The 14,720-nt window shown below is 56.7% G+C and overlaps 4 protein-coding genes and 1 non-coding gene across 5 annotated transcripts; 3 read left to right on the forward strand and 2 right to left on the reverse strand.

Moving 5' to 3' along the window:
- Positions 1-711: 711 nt before the first annotated feature.
- K452DRAFT_302759 (uncharacterized protein) lies at positions 712-1,038 on the forward strand (the record flags this gene model as incomplete). Its single annotated transcript, XM_033542633.1, has 2 exons — positions 712-830; positions 900-1,038. The coding sequence occupies 2 exons, from the start codon at positions 712-714 to the stop codon at positions 1,036-1,038; spliced, it is 258 nt and encodes an 85-aa protein (XP_033392146.1).
- A 763-nt stretch (positions 1,039-1,801) lies between these two features.
- Positions 1,802-1,907, reverse strand: K452DRAFT_t159. Its single transcript has one exon. It is a non-coding gene; the product is annotated as a tRNA-Lys (tRNA).
- Positions 1,908-2,667: 760 nt separating this feature from the next.
- On the forward strand, positions 2,668-7,668 carry K452DRAFT_313180 (uncharacterized protein; the record flags this gene model as incomplete). The annotated part of the gene is made up of 1 exon (XM_033543635.1): positions 2,668-7,668. One exon carries the CDS (start codon positions 2,668-2,670, stop codon positions 7,666-7,668), a length of 5,001 nt encoding a protein of 1,666 aa, XP_033392147.1.
- Positions 7,669-9,081: 1,413 nt separating this feature from the next.
- On the forward strand, positions 9,082-11,202 carry K452DRAFT_302761 (uncharacterized protein; the record flags this gene model as incomplete). The annotated part of the gene is made up of 6 exons (XM_033542634.1): positions 9,082-9,419; positions 9,475-9,598; positions 9,672-9,975; positions 10,034-10,103; positions 10,157-10,654; positions 10,707-11,202. The coding sequence occupies 6 exons, from the start codon at positions 9,082-9,084 to the stop codon at positions 11,200-11,202; spliced, it is 1,830 nt and encodes a 609-aa protein (XP_033392148.1).
- Positions 11,203-12,429: 1,227 nt separating this feature from the next.
- On the reverse strand, positions 12,430-13,381 carry K452DRAFT_130430 (uncharacterized protein). The gene is made up of 3 exons (XM_033535281.1): positions 13,238-13,381; positions 12,698-13,188; positions 12,430-12,617 (listed from the first exon to the last, which is right to left on the reverse strand). The coding sequence occupies exons 1-3, from the start codon at positions 13,239-13,241 to the stop codon at positions 12,477-12,479; spliced, it is 636 nt and encodes a 211-aa protein (XP_033392149.1). The 5' UTR covers positions 13,242-13,381; the 3' UTR covers positions 12,430-12,476.
- Between the last annotated feature and the right edge of the window lie 1,339 nt (positions 13,382-14,720).

Raw genomic sequence — 14,720 nt, forward strand, 5'->3', positions numbered from 1 at the left:
CCAATCAGTGCCGTACGATCAGAGCAGAGCCTCGAAATGCGAGCTCAACATCATCCGAACTTTGAGGGGCAAGCCTCTCATCAGTCATTGGCGGCACGGTTCAAGCGTGCAATGTTATCTGCGCTGTCATGCTGCTGCGGGGTAACGTCCGGCTTGCAACCGGCGCGCCTGAACTACCTGACACGAATGGGCCTTGAGAAGACGCAGCCTATCAGACCAGGGCAAGGAGATGCCGCTTCAAACGCGAACTGCCGAAAAACAACGAACCAGGATGGCGCTGAGCAACCTCCGCGCCGGAGGTAGCACACCGTGCGTCCGTTGAAACAGACCTCTCTCGACTCCCTGGGTTTTCTTTCTTTCATCTTCATTTCTATTCGCGTCGGGTTCCGACCAACTCCAGCTTCTGCAATACTGTGTGTCACTTACAACAACAGGCGGGCTTATGCAGCATGTAGTACTCTAACGCACGCCTTTTTCTGTGCCTCTAGCAAACAACCGCAATAGCCTGTGCTAGAATTAGCAAAGTTTGAGCGGACACCACGGTATAAGAGAGGTGGCGTTCCATCAGCTCCTACAACAGACTGGTTCGCAGATCAGCACCAACAAAAACTGAACTCTTACGGGGGATCCCCAACAACAACAACCCTGGTTTAAACTTTATACCCCTTTTGTTGCCTCGATTCGTTCCAGTGCTTCAAAGTCAAACTCAAAATGGCCCATACATCGTCTGCGCCGTTGTCATCATCAAAGCCCAAGCAACAAGCCAGGCCAGCCGCCGAAGAATGCGCCAAAGTCTCTTCCAAACTCAGCAGCCTCAGCCTAAGCGATACGTGAGTACAGCCTACACTTCGGCCTTCGATGTTGATACTCTGGAAGATCATAAGGCTGACATCAATTAGGCAGAAAGAAAGAGAGAAAGAAAAGAATGGACAGCAAGCTCACCGGCTATGGGCGGATGGGGAGGAGGAGCATCCGGAAGGATGCATGTGCTGGAGCGTCGAAGCGCAGTATCCTCCGAAGGGACATAAGCACCCCTGATGACGAAAGGAGAGGCCAAAGCCATTAGCGATGGCGCTGGGTTTTGTACTATTTTCCGTTTCCTTCTTTAATGATTGCTGTTTTACGACATCAAAAGCGAAATGCCAAAGCTCTTCTTTGTTTTCAAAAATTGCCCGGGGAAACCGATAATTTTCCTACCAGACGAATTGACGCAATGAAAGCCGGCTGTGAGATCCAGGAGAATGTCAGAATTACGGCAATAGCAACTTATTGTCCCACCAATGTGGCCGGGCAAACAAAATTGATGTCATATGTTTGCTAAGGATCCCCGGGTAGCAATGTTGTGATCGGACAGCGGAGGACAGACCATCGATCGATCTGTGAAGACCCCAGTGCTCTCACACTCACAGAGGGCATTCCCACGTGCTACGCAAGGTCCGGCCAGTTATTGCACCAATTACGGGCTGCGACAGGTGGCGAAATTTTTCGAAGCGGGATGTCGGCAGCCGTTGCGATATCGCGGGAGCACGCGTTCTGCACCTTAGATACCACGCACGCACCCAGCTTCACGGTTCGATCGGAGTACCAATGAACACAACCGGTTCACAGATGATGTCGTTGCGATGAAAAAAAAAAAAAAAGTGCCGGTTCCTAGTCGTCCGGGCCGTCGGGCGTATGTCCGGAGCTCGGCAAAATGTCGGCCAGATTTCTCACCACCAAAATTCTTCAACGGCCCCACAACCACGAATATTTACGCTACCACAACCATTTCAAGTGCAAAAAAAGTGTTGTTTGGGAATTGAGCCCAACGCGGGGGTCGAACCCGCAGCCTTGAGATACCTTAGAGCATAGTCTTCTTTCGAAGGAATGGTAAGAGTCTCACGCTCTACCGATTGAGCTAGCCAGGCGACTGTTGGAAGCGAACTTCCTTGTTGTTGATGGTTGTTGAAAAAGCTATGTCACTTATAAGGGTACTGAATTAAGTCAAAGAAGTGCTGGGATTGTTTGGACGCTTGTCGGTGTTTGCATTGTCGTAACTATGAATGAAGTTGTCTTCAGTGAAGATTTAGATATCATTTGGGCTTCCAGTCGGCATACTGACACTACGCGCTCCCTCACTTAGACCGGGTTTACAGGTTTTCATGTAGTCTTGGCCTTGGGTACTACCTCTTTGCTATTAAACCCAGCTTAATACTTTCCAGACGGCAATATGCTCCGCCCATCTCCATGTCTACCGGAGTAAAAGACATTGCTACGACTTAGTAACAAATTAATGATATTTTAGAGCTTTGGTAGCTGACTAGAAGAGATTTGCATTAGTATGGAAGTCAGTCCCGATATCAAAAATTGGATAACAGTGTCTCTGTACAAAGACTACGTGTAAAGAAAACAAATATAGAAAACAGAATTGTTAATCATAGAACATAATACTTTCTAGGATCGAATGTTTCTACTCCATTTCAATCGAATAGAATTGGAATACAAGCTCGCCGCGGAGGTTCTGTACAGCAGCGCGGCGACGCCCGCCGTAGCGACGGGGCGCACGCACCAACTACCCAAGTCTCCGCTCTGGACCGACTCGCGGTGCAACACCAAAAAACCTTCGACCACCGCGCGCCGCCCACGCCACGCCACCCACGCACGCGTCCACCAATCCACAATCAATCAATGCTCAGCGCGCTCTGCCGCCCGCGCCAACCCGTTAATCACCGGGGATGCCGCGTCGCCGGCACCGGCGCCTTCACGCGCCTACACCCACACCCACACAGTCTCACCACCGCCATCCTCGCCCGGTCAACAGCATTAACACGCCTCACCGCGTCCACCCGCACGCTCACTATCCGGAGTTTCCCTACGACCGATAACCCGGAATTAGTCCAGAACAATGTGCGCATACGGAGACACAGATCGTTGGGATCCCCCACGCGAGAGGAGATGCTTGGGGATTACAAGGTCTTGGATGTGGGAACGGGGAAAGTGCGGGTGAGGGGGAAAATTGTGACGCAGCTGGAGGCGGAGCAAGAACAAGATCAAGGAGACAAGATACCAGGCATTGTGGACCGGGCGCCAACAGAGCTGCGTCCTTCGTTTAGGCATTCGGAGCAAAAACATGAGCAAGGGTATAAGAAACCACACAATGCGGACGAGATACTAATAGATCGGCGTCCTTGGGTTAGGCGTCCAGAGGAGGATGCCATTAGGCTAAAGCTGGGGCCACGCATTGTGAAGCATAATGCGCCGGACCGTGAGCGACCAAATGCGTTGGAGCAGAAGCGGCCACATGCGCCGGACCGGAAGCGGCCACAATCGCCGGACCGGAACCGGCTACTTTGGTTGGAGCGGGAGCGAGCACACTTGTTGGAGAGGAAGCTACCAGATGCGATGAAGGAGTTGCGGCTACTTAAGTTGCGGAGGCGAAATGTGCCAAAACGGGTACGGGATGCGTCTAGGGAGATAGAAGAGCAAGGCGGGGAGCTTCCTTTGTTGAGGGTTTCAGTGAAAAATGCCGTCATGCAGAAGGAGGGGGCACGCATTGTGAATCGAGATGCGTATGGGGAGATAGAAGAGGAGGAGGAGTCGCGTCCTTCATTTAGTCTTCAAAAGCAGGGTGCGTCAGAGCGGGAGAAAGATGCATTCGTGAAGATAGAAGAGGTGGAGGAGCCGCGTCCTTCATTGAGTCTTCCAAAGCAGGGTGCGCCAAAGTGGGAGAAAGATGCATTTGGGGAGATGGGGGAGCAAGAGGAGCGGCGTCCTTCAATGTGGCTTCCAAAGAAGGATGTCATTCCGCGGAAGCCAGAGATGCATGATGCGCCAGAGCGGGAGAAAGACAAGTTTGGGGAGATAGACATGGAAGACAAGCGCTACTGGAGCCCATTGACAAAAACCGAGCGCATCACAGATAATGATGGGGAAGACGTACGCAGCCGCGACAGCCACAACGAGCGCAAAGCCAGCTTGCTCCCACCTCCAATACCCGATGAGGACCGCATACGCGGCCTGCGCGCTGATGATCAGCTCTTCTTCCAAAAAGCACTCGTCCCGCGTGGCATCTTCAACACGCAGGACCACGTCCCCATCATCGACCCGGCCGACCACTTCCATATACGCTTACCCGACCAGGACGACGCCAATGCTGACACCATGCCGCAGTACTACCGCCAAATCCCGGGTCTCGAAAACACCTCGCTCTGGGCAAGCACCGACGACGAGACCGTGGCACGCCTAAGCGGTCAACTCAGGGCCATGGTGGCGCGCATACGCGATGAACTCAAGGCCATGGAGCGGGATATCGCCACCGACGCCGAGCACATCGACTTCATGCGGACGCACGTGCTGAAAGAGAACAGCCAGGACTTCTCGTCAGAGTCGCGGCACGTGAACAGCGTGCGCAAGCTCGGGCTCGAGGTGTTCCCGGACGCAAAGTGGCAGGAGCCGCCACAGTTCAAGGGCGGCTTCCCGCACGCGCTGCCCATGAAGCCTGACTGCATGTACTGGCTCAGTCTGGAGATGTTTGAGCCCGCGTCCCGAGACCTCGTCGCGGAGCACGTCCGCATCGTTGAGGACCGCCTCCTATGCCCCTACTTCAGCGTCGATATCGTCAGTGGGACCAAGTTGGCCGTGCAGGGCCTGGCGCAGGTGACTGCTGCGTCCGCCACGGCGCTGTACAACCGCTTCATGCTCAAGGAACGGCAGCTCAAGGCCAGCAAAAGCCGTTGGTCCGATCAGGACCGTGCGCAAATGAAGCATTACGGTCTTGTCGTATCGGACACTTTCTACCAGCTCTGGTGCTCCACGCCCGTGTTCGACGCTAGGGATAACTGGAAAGGTTGCCGTACGGCGTTCCTCCTGAGCGGAAACTACGCTGCCGAGGCGCAGTTGCACGGGCTGCTGGCTTGGGTCAACGAGATTCATCGCTGGGGCCTGACGGTGCATGCTTCGGGCGTCGTCGACGATGTTCTCAGTCTCATTGAGACTGGCGAACCTGATTCGAGCGTTGATGTGGAGAAACAGCCAGACCAGTTTGCAGAGGGGCAGTATGACGCTTTTGGTTTGATCGATGATGTGGAGAAAGCGCCTGCAAAGAAAAAGACAAAGAAAGCCGCTATTGACTTGAGTGCTCGTGTAGGGAAGAAGCGTGGTGTAGCTCCAAAGAAAAAGAAACCCGCTTTTGCTCTGAGCATTAGCAAGAAAGAGCCTGGTCCGTTAGGAGTGAAGAAGAGTGTCATACGTAGGAAATGGTTTAACACTGGGGACAAGATGGTCAGGAAAATTCCTGACAAAAACGTGGTCAGGAAATTTTCTGCAAGGTTGGATACTAGGGCTTTCTCTACGTCGACCCGCTTTCGAAACGAAGACGCGACAAAAGTGCTCAAAGAGACAATAGACGAAGGTGTCGTCAAAGAAGAGCAAGTAGTTGTTGAGAAAGAGACGAGTGTCACGAACCAGAGTGCTCGGGACGACAGAAAACCAGCACAAGAGCAAAAAGACGCGCCAGAAGAGGCAACGGTTGAAAAGGCGACGAGTGCCAAGAAAGCCCAGGCAAAACAGGCCGCGGCACCAAAGCCGCAAGCCCCCGTCTACACAGCCTCCCTCCTGGAGAGACTCAAAGCCGCCGCAGTCGAAGAACGAAGCCGCAAATTGTTCGTCCATCCGGAGCCAGAAACGGAAACGCATGCCGCAGAGGAATCCCGCGCCGCCCAGATCGACTTGAACAACCTCAAAAAAGAGAAGAAAACGGGGTATCTGGAGAAGAAGAGATGGGAAATTGAGCGGAGGAAGGAGAAAGCCAGAAAGGCCAGGGAGCGGAGTAGGCAGAATAAGCAAAAGAGAATACAACAGGAGCAAGAACTGGAAAACGCCAACGCAGTGCTGGGCTTCCGCAGGACCGAACCGCGGTACTTCCAGAGCGCAAATCCCACAGCCACAAGCTTTGAGGAGATCAGAGACCTGATCCCGGAACGCGAGCAAAAGCCACCAGAGCTCTCCGATATGGTAAGCGCCGTACAAGAGCAGTTACGACAAGCACGCACTACAGCACCCGACGAGGAGGCGCCGGCAGGTAAGCAAAATCCCAGCGTGGAGCGTTTCCTCATTGTCAAGAGGTTTCTGGACACCCTTCACGAAGACGTAAGCATGTGGTGGAAAGGCGAGGATGGTACCGATGCTGTCATGGCGCTTCTGCGTGAGTTTAGAAAGGACCCAACTTCGATGCAAGAATACGAAGGGGGCCTGACGAGGCAGGCGTATCTGGAGATGAGATGGAAAGAGGTTGCAAAAGAAAAGAAGAGGGAGTATGATCAGGAGAAATATTATGAGGACAAAAGACTGGTGAAGAGGTTGGAGGCGCTTGACCCAGAGCTTACCATGGCCCAACAGCTTCCCATTGCCCTCGAAGAACTTCTAAATACGGATCTCCTCAACGAGAGCCCATCTATTCCGAAGACATACGACGAGCTGATGGCGAGGGAGGCGCACAGAGAAAGATTGTGGGAGGAGTTTTATGCAAAGCGCCAGAAATTTGCTGTGCTGAGAAGAAAGGTGGTTAGAATGGCTGGGAATAAGAGGAGAAGACAGGAGAAGCGGAGGGAAGAGGCGGCAAGACAGGCAGCGGCATGCGAGGAAGAGGCCGAAGCCGCGCCTGGACCGCAGAGCCCCAGCCTCAAACCCAGCCAGCGGAGACAGGAGAGGCAAAAGGCTACAAAGGCGCAGGCTATGGCAGAAGAGCGGAAGTTGGCGAAGCACCAGCAGAAGATGGAGAAGCAACAGCGGAAGATGGAGAGGAAACGGGCTGCAAGGGAGGCTGCAAAGCTGGAGCAACAACAAGAACAAGAACATGAACAAGAACAAGAACAAGAGCAAGAGCAAGAGCAAGAGCAAGAGCAAGAGCAGGAGCAGGAGCAACAGCAGGAGCAGGAGCAACAGCAAGAGCAGAAGCAGCCAATCCTCGTAGAAGAGACATCTTCCTTATCCACCACCACCGCCATGGAAACGCACCAATCCCAGCCCCAGGACCCTCTCTTAGACGCAGACGCAAAGCGGGAGCGGAAGAGGGCGATACAACAGAGGAGGAGAGCGAGGAGACGGGCTGAAAAAGAGGCTGCGGAGCTGGAACAACAACAAGAGCAAGAGCAAGCGCAAACGCAAGAGCAAGAGCAGCCAATCCTCGTAGAAGAGACATCCTCTTTCTCCACCACCACCACCACCACCACCATCGAAACGCGCCAACCGCAGGACCTTCCCCCAGACACGGCCGCCAACGTCTATGCTGACGCCGACCCCGACGCCGACCCCGTCTGGCACGACCCCTTCGGCACAGACTGGGACCACGCCGACGTGCACCAAGGCGACGCCGCGGCCGAAGCGGCGCAAGCGCTGCGAGCGGCGCTCGACGCAGACGCGGAGAGGGAGAAGCGGGCGCAGGAGAAGGAGTCGCGGGCGCAGAGGCACGAAGTGTATGTGATGCCGGACCCTCGATCTACTGGTACGCGGAGGTTTAGGTTTGGATCGCGGCCGGAGCGACAGCAGCCACGCCCGGTGGAGGATGGACAGGGACAGGAGCCGGTGCTGGGCAGGGGGAAGCGCCCGGGCCCGGTGCGGAGTGATGAGAGGGTGAGAGGGAGGCGGTCGGTGCCTGTGCCGAAGACGGGAAAGGGGAAGGGTGGGGAGTGAGTGAGTGTGGGGTGGGTTGTGTGTAGTGTGTGAGGGGAGGGGAAGTCGGAATGAATCCACGTCTGGACTGAGACTGAGACCGAGGGACGAGGTTTGATCTGATCAGGTCCGTCCTGGTCTTGTCTTGTCTTGGTAGGGAGGAGGCTAGCTGGCGAGTGACCGGCCGAGCGAGTACCCATCACGGGCAAGCAGGCGCGCGCACTAGCTCCGCCGCTCCTTCCGCCTGGGCGTCTCGCGCCCCCGCTGCCCAGCGCGGGCCCAGCGCGGGCCAAGCTACCTAGCTTCCAAGCGTCCAAGATTCTGTCTGTCTGCGCTTGGCCGCGGCGCCGCCTACCTACCTACATGCGCCCTCGCTCACTCTCATGGCTCGCACCACCATGCCGGTACCTAAGGTATTGTAGGCTCGGACGCGGACGCCGAAGACGCTCGCGCCACGCACTATGTCGGTCGGTATGCTCGGACGCGGGCGCCGAGGCGCTCGCGTTCTCGGATTGCTCGGGCTCGGGCTTGGTCTTGGTCTTGGTCTTGGTCACTCGCCGCCGCCCGCACTTCCTACTCGCTCGGCGCGTGGTGCGTCACTGGCTTCTTAACAGACGGACTTGGGTAATTGGATCGGGTAGGGATGAATGAGAGGGTTGAGAGCGAGACGTCTGACGGGTCTGAGCTTGAGCTTGGCGCCAACATTCCTAGGTACGCGAGTAGTTCACGGCCAACGAGAAAGTAATGAAGGGAAAGGCAAAAGGGCGGGCAGCAATAGCACGGAAGTCAATAAAAGCCAAGCACAAGGCACGGCCGTAACGCCAGGCGGGTGGGCAGACTAGGCGTTAGAGGCTAGGTAGAGCGGAGGCAGGTCCGGGCTAGGCGGCGATCATAGAGAAATTCACGAGTCAGAGGCCAATCAAAAAGCAAAACTTGGAAAGAAAAAAAAAAAGGTGCAGGGGGGTAGGCGGGATCGGAGATGGGGACGGAAAGATGTGGCCTGAGTCGGTGGTGGAGGGCGGGGCGACTGGGTGGCCACGACATGTTGCAGATGGGTGGAGATGGTCCGAGGAAAAGCCTGCGGGAGGAAGGCACAAGGTCGACGAGCTCTCTCTCTCCTTCCTTCCTTCCCTTTTGTTGCATGACTCGTTGCCGCGACGCACACCCGCCGCCGCCTTAGCTGCCTGGACCCTCCGGCTCTCCACCCTCTCTCTCTCACACTCTCTCTCTCACACAACAATCCTCTCGCTCGATCTCTCTCTCTCTCTCTCTCTTATATAGCGGTGTGGGGCTTCAACGGCCGGAAACGTCGGCGGCAGCCGAACTAGCGAGGGCCCGCCGCCCCTTATCACGCCTAAGATTGGCCCACCCGCTGGTCGCCCTACAAAATCCCGACTGCCCGTCCGCCGCTACGACTCGCCAGCTGCCGCCACCATGTACGTCTCCGTCGTGCTACCGCTCATCGTCATTGTCGCCCTCGTCCACGCCGCAAAAGTCAACGTCATCACCGTCGACACGGGCGCCACTGACAAGCCCGTCTTCTTCGGCGACGCCCTCGTCGAGAGCCAGCTGCTGCGCGACTCGGCCTACTTCTTCGCCTCGGTCAACGAGTCCGTCGAGGATGTCTTGCCCATGCAGCTCTGCGCCAACTTCACCCTCGAAGAAGCCACCATCGACGAGATGCAGACCGTCATGTCCAACGGCTCCATGACGGCCGTTGACTTTACTCTGTGCTTCCTCGAGCGCATTTTCCAGACTGATGAATACGTCCGGTGAGTCTTTTTTTAACCCCCGCGTGGGGCCTCTCCACGCTGACGGGAGGAGCAGCGCTGTCATGCAGCTCAACCCCGATGCTCTGTCGATCGCCCGCGCCCTGGACCAGGAACGGGCGGCCGGCCACGTTCGCGGACCCCTGCACGGCATCCCCTTTCTGGTCAAGGACAACATTGCCGTGAGTGACGATCTCTCGGTCCGATCCGCCCGTCCGCCCGCCCACCACTAATCCCAGACTACCTGCCTACCAGACCAGAGACAAGATGCAGACTACGGCCGGCTCCTGGGCCCTCATGGGCTCCCGCGTGCCCCGCGACGCCCACGTCGTCACCCGTCTGCGCGGCGAGGGCGCCGTGCTGCTCGGCCACGCCGCCATGAGTGAGTGGGCCGACATGCGCTCCTCCAACTACTCCGAGGGCTACTCGTCACGCGGCGGACAGTGCCGCAGCGCCTACAACCTGACCGTCAGCCCTGGCGGCAGCAGTTCGGGCAGCGCCGTCGCCATTGCCGCCAACCTCGCCGCATTTGCCATTGGCACCGAGACGGACGGAAGCGGTGAGTCTAACGCTTCTCGTATCGTATCTGAGCGGGGGGCCTTGCTGACTGTGCGTAGTGATCAACCCGGCCCAGAGGAACGGCCTCGTCGGCGTCAAGCCTACCGTCGGCCTGACGTCGCGCGACATGTAAGCAAATCCGCCCGATTTCCTTACCCGTCGCTGACCACGACATGTCCAAGGGTGATTCCCGAGTCGCTGCACCAGGACACGGTCGGCTGCTTTGCCCGCACTGTGCGCGACGCCGCCTACTGCCTGGACGGCATCTACGGCGTCGACACGCGCGACAACTACACGCTGTCGCAGCTCAACAACTCGGACGTGCCGAGCCGCGAGGGCTACGCGTCCTTTATGACCGGCAAGGACGCGCTCAAGGGCGCCGTCTTCGGCATCCCGTGGGACAGCTTCTGGCGCTTCACCGAGCCCGACATGCTGCGCCAGCTGCTGGACCTGGTGACGCTGATTGAGGAGGCGGGCGCCACCATAGTCAACGGCACCGAGATTCCCAGCCGCGGCGACATCATCAGCCCGGACGGCTGGGACTGGGATTACGGCAGCAAGCGCGGCCGCGCCAACGAGTCGGAGTTTACCTATGTCAAGGTTGACTTTTACAACGACCTCAAGCAGTACCTCTCGGAGCTGGGCAACACGGACATGCACTCGCTGGAGGACATTGTCAAGTTCGTTCCTTCTTTTGCCCCTTTTCTATGTCAGCATGCTTATGTTTCGTAGATACAACCTCGCAAACCCCACGGCCACGGGCGCCCACCCCGGCGATCACCCCGCCTTTGCCTCTGGCCAGGACCTGCTCCTCGCGGCGCTCGCGACCAACGGCACCCAAGACGAGGACTACTGGCAAGCGCTCTCGTTCTGCACCAACGCATCACGGACGCACGGCATCGACGCGGCGCTCTCATCGCACCGGCTCGCAAACGGCACCTCCGTAAGCATCGACGCGCTGCTCGCGCCGGCCGACGTGGCGCAGGCGGCGCAGGTGGCGGCCATGGCGGGGTATCCGGTGGTGACGGTGCCGGTGGGGGTGCGCGCGGGCAGCGGCATGCCGTTTGGAATATCGGTCATGGGGACGGCGTGGCAGGACGCGCGACTGCTGGCGCTGGCGAGCGCGGTCGAGGATCTGCAGATTGCGCCCGAGAGTGAGCGGAGGGGCGGGGGGAGGGTGAGGCCGGGTTGGGGTGGGTTCAAGGAGAGGGCGTTGCCTGTTTTTTAGGGTGGGTGTGTGGGTGTGGAGGTTGGATGTGAAGGAAGGAAGAGGAGGGTGAGTCGTGGGTTGTCAATTGTGGTATGGTATGTATGGTATGTATAAGTAGCAGACGCTACGCGACGCGACGCTGGGCTGGGCCTGGCCCTAAGCGAGAAGAGAAGAGGAGAGGAAGAGGAAGAGGAGGTGGTGTTGATGTTTTTCCGACGCAAAAAGTTTTACGCACACATAGCATGGCGATGGCGATGGCGATGGCGAGAGCTGGTCTTCTTTCGACTTTGACTTTGGCTTGGACTTGTTTAATACCTATTTGGCTTTTTTTGTTTTTATACTTCTGTTCGATTCGGTTCGCTGTATAAATTAACTTAACTTTTTCTTCTTATTGTTTCTTTATCTTTTCTTCTTCTCTCTCTTATCTTTCTTTCTTCGAGCTATTTCTTTCCCATATCAAAGTATCAGCTACGATATATATACATATACATACACAAATATACATCCACCACCTATTATATACGCAGCTCTTTCGTAGCTCCTACCTACCTACCTAGCTAGCGAGCACTAGCTAGCAATATAAATGAGCAAGTAAGAGCCAGCCAAGGCAGTAGTACTTGTAACCCGCGCGCGGTGCGGTAGGGGGTGGGTTAACGATTGGTTGGTTGTGTGATGTGATGATTGTTGATTGTGTGATGTTATGTGATATTATCTTTTTAAGATATAGGTGGGTATAGCTGCATTTGTTGTGCGGCGGTAGCGGTGGTGGTGGTGGTGCCTGCCTACTACTCTACCTACCTTGGCGCTGCGTGCACGGGCGCGAGGCGCAAGGCGGCGTGACTCAGAATGATTCATCCGCGCTACCATCCGCTACCTACGCGCTAAGCCTTTTGCAGCTAGCGACGCGGCTGTGATTGGCTGCTCGTGGGACGTGGCGTTTGCGTGGCGGGATGAATCATTCTGACTCTGCGCCATCTGCACGGGGGACGGGGCGTGGTGTGTGTGTGTGTGTGTGTGTGTGTGCTGAGGGGGTGAGGGGGTTGTGTGAGTGAAGATGAGGGAAGGTGATTCATGAAAAGCCATTTCTTGTGCACAGTGTCTCATTGCACGGAGCGGGGTTGTTGTTGTGTGTTTGTGTGTTGCGAGAGCATATAGATAGACAGACTCGAAGAGAACAGAAACAAACAGAATTGCGTTGAAGTTGTCTTGTTCGCTGGCGTTGAGCGTGTGTGAAGAGGAATGTGTGAGGGTAGTGGGTGAGTTTGGATTCCAACGTCCTTCCTACTATCTATCTATCCTTCTCCCACAACAAAGAGGCCGTGAAGAAAGCAAAGCTGTTTTGCCGATATGAAAAAAACGCGCGGGGCCGAACACCTCGTCGCGAGCTGATATCCCACACTGTCGACATCGTCAGACGCCTCTGCACCCTGCCCCTCCTTTACCCCTTCCTCCCTCCCTCCTCCTCACCAGGCCAAAACTAACACCCCCTCACGCCAGACACCACCCCCTACGCCTTCCGCGAGCGCTCCACAAACCCCCGCAACACCTCGACCTCGGCATCCCGCCCCACGAGCTTGAGCTTCAGCGCGTCGCGCTCGGCCGCCGTCGCCGCGAGCACCGCCTCCAGCTCCGCGATGCGGTCGACGAATTTCTGGCGGTACTTGCGCGCGGCCGTGTTGTTGCGCTGGCGCTTGAGGGCGCGGTCTGCGTCGGCGGCCGCGTCGTCGCTGGAGGGCGGGGTTGTTGTCGTGGGCGAGGTGGAGGTGGAGGTGGTTGTCGTTGTCGTTGCGGCGGTGGGGTTGGCGCGTTTGCGCTTGTTTGGTGGCGTGGGTGAAGTGCTGGTGGTGGGTTGCGAGAGTGGCTGTGAGGATGGGGACACGGGCGCTGTGGGAGCGTCGGTGGGGATGCGCAGAGCGGTGCTGCCTGCGGGGTGCGAGGAAGGGTTTGTCGGATCCTGAATGGAGGGGTTTAGCATGTGGTCCAGGTAGGCGAGGCCGTCGGCGTCTGGGCGTCGTTAGTACCGTGCTCGCGATTGAAGACATTAGGAACATACTCATGAACGTCGATTCGGTTTGCGGCGAGGAATCGAGCAGGACGGGAGGATAAGCGTTGGCCACGTCGTCGGTAGTGGAGAAAGGGTAGGCGAGCGGGTTGGAGAAGTCGATGTTCGCAAAGGAATCGAGCGAGACATTGGGGGCGGGCTGGAAGGCCGATGCATGGCCAAACGAAAAGGCAGGGTAAGAAAAGGCGAAGAAGTCGGGAGATGTCGAAGCCGAAGAAGAAAAGCCGGTCGAGGTGTCGTAAAACGGATAGGTGGAATCGAATCCACAGGTGGTGTTAGGTGACGTCTGCTGGGCCGACTGCCTGGTCGGGGCAGTAGTAGAAGATGGCGAGAGTCTGGGAAGACATTGTTGGTTGTTTTCTTCTTCGGTCCAAAATTGATGCACGAAAGAAAAGGGCCTCCTGCTTTGAGGCCCGGTCCTTGGGCGGAAGGGATGAAGTGGAGAGAGAGAGAGAGAGGGTTGGTTGAAGGAAGGAAGAGAAAGAAGAGGAATTAAAAAGGCGGCGAGGGGCCCCGTCACGTGCTAAGAGTGAGCCGTCTCGCAAGGATGTCGCAAGCGGGTCTAGCGTGACACTCGACTCGCTAAATTTATCTCGTCCAGCCCTGAGCCCCCGGACTTCCCCGCTTCCTCCTCCGCGGAGCTGATTAAGCCTTGCACTGGTCGACACCAGCTAACAACTTCCCCATCGGTACTCCGTACCGCAAGCCCAAACCCTCACCCGACACAGTACAGCAACCCAAGCCTTGCCCAGCCTCCATCCATTCCTCCGTAGCCCGTAACCCCTCCGTATCCCACTTACTCCACTACATGCAACGTTGCGCGCATCCAGCTCCATCTCGTCAGCAATCGTGGAACCCACCTATCCGTACTCCGTATCACCTCAATCAAGGCACCGTCGCATCTGCATCTGCATCTGCATCTCGTTCCGGGCGCACCAATCTGCGCCAGCCTTGTGAGGAAAGCAAAGAGCGGCTGAAACCATCGCCTAGGCCCTGTGTCAGGCAACCGTAAGCGGGAAGCAGGAGAGCGGGCCTCCCCGTGGCGCAGAAATTAGCCTGTGGGCTATCTAGATACGAGTATCTGGGATCGATACGGTCGCGGTCGCGGTTAGGGCTGTGTCTGCCCGGGTGTGGGGAACGTGGGGCAAGGCATCCGTGCTAGTTGGCGCTGCCGGGTTTGCGTTCGCTGAGTACTGCGTCCAAGGGAAGGTAAGTCGTGCGTAGGCTGCTTGGAGGGCAGTGTGCGTGGTGGCAGAGCGGCACTTGCGTGTATCTGGTCGATTGTGATCGCGTACGTAGGTTTGCACGGGTTCTGCGGAGGCTTGAGGTGGAACTGTAATCGTTGACTCCTCCGGTACTGGTTCATATTCTTGAGACTAGATTTCAAACCCAACAGCATTATCAATTCATCTAGGCGTCTTTGTAAGATGTTCTTTCTATAGGTTGTAAGACAAGCTAAAAGTTCCATCTAGGT

This window comes from Aplosporella prunicola (genome assembly GCF_010093885.1).
Source record: "Aplosporella prunicola CBS 121167 unplaced genomic scaffold K452scaffold_48, whole genome shotgun sequence".
NCBI lineage: Eukaryota > Fungi > Ascomycota > Dothideomycetes > Botryosphaeriales > Aplosporellaceae > Aplosporella > Aplosporella prunicola.

Bases quoted from the DNA above. Each gene is read 5' to 3' on its own strand.
- K452DRAFT_130430 (XM_033535281.1), bottom strand. The intron at 12,618-12,697 runs GCGTAGGGGGTG...GGGGTAAAGGAG, and splicing joins TTGTGGAGCGCTCGCGGAAG to GGGCAGGGTGCAGAGGCGTC.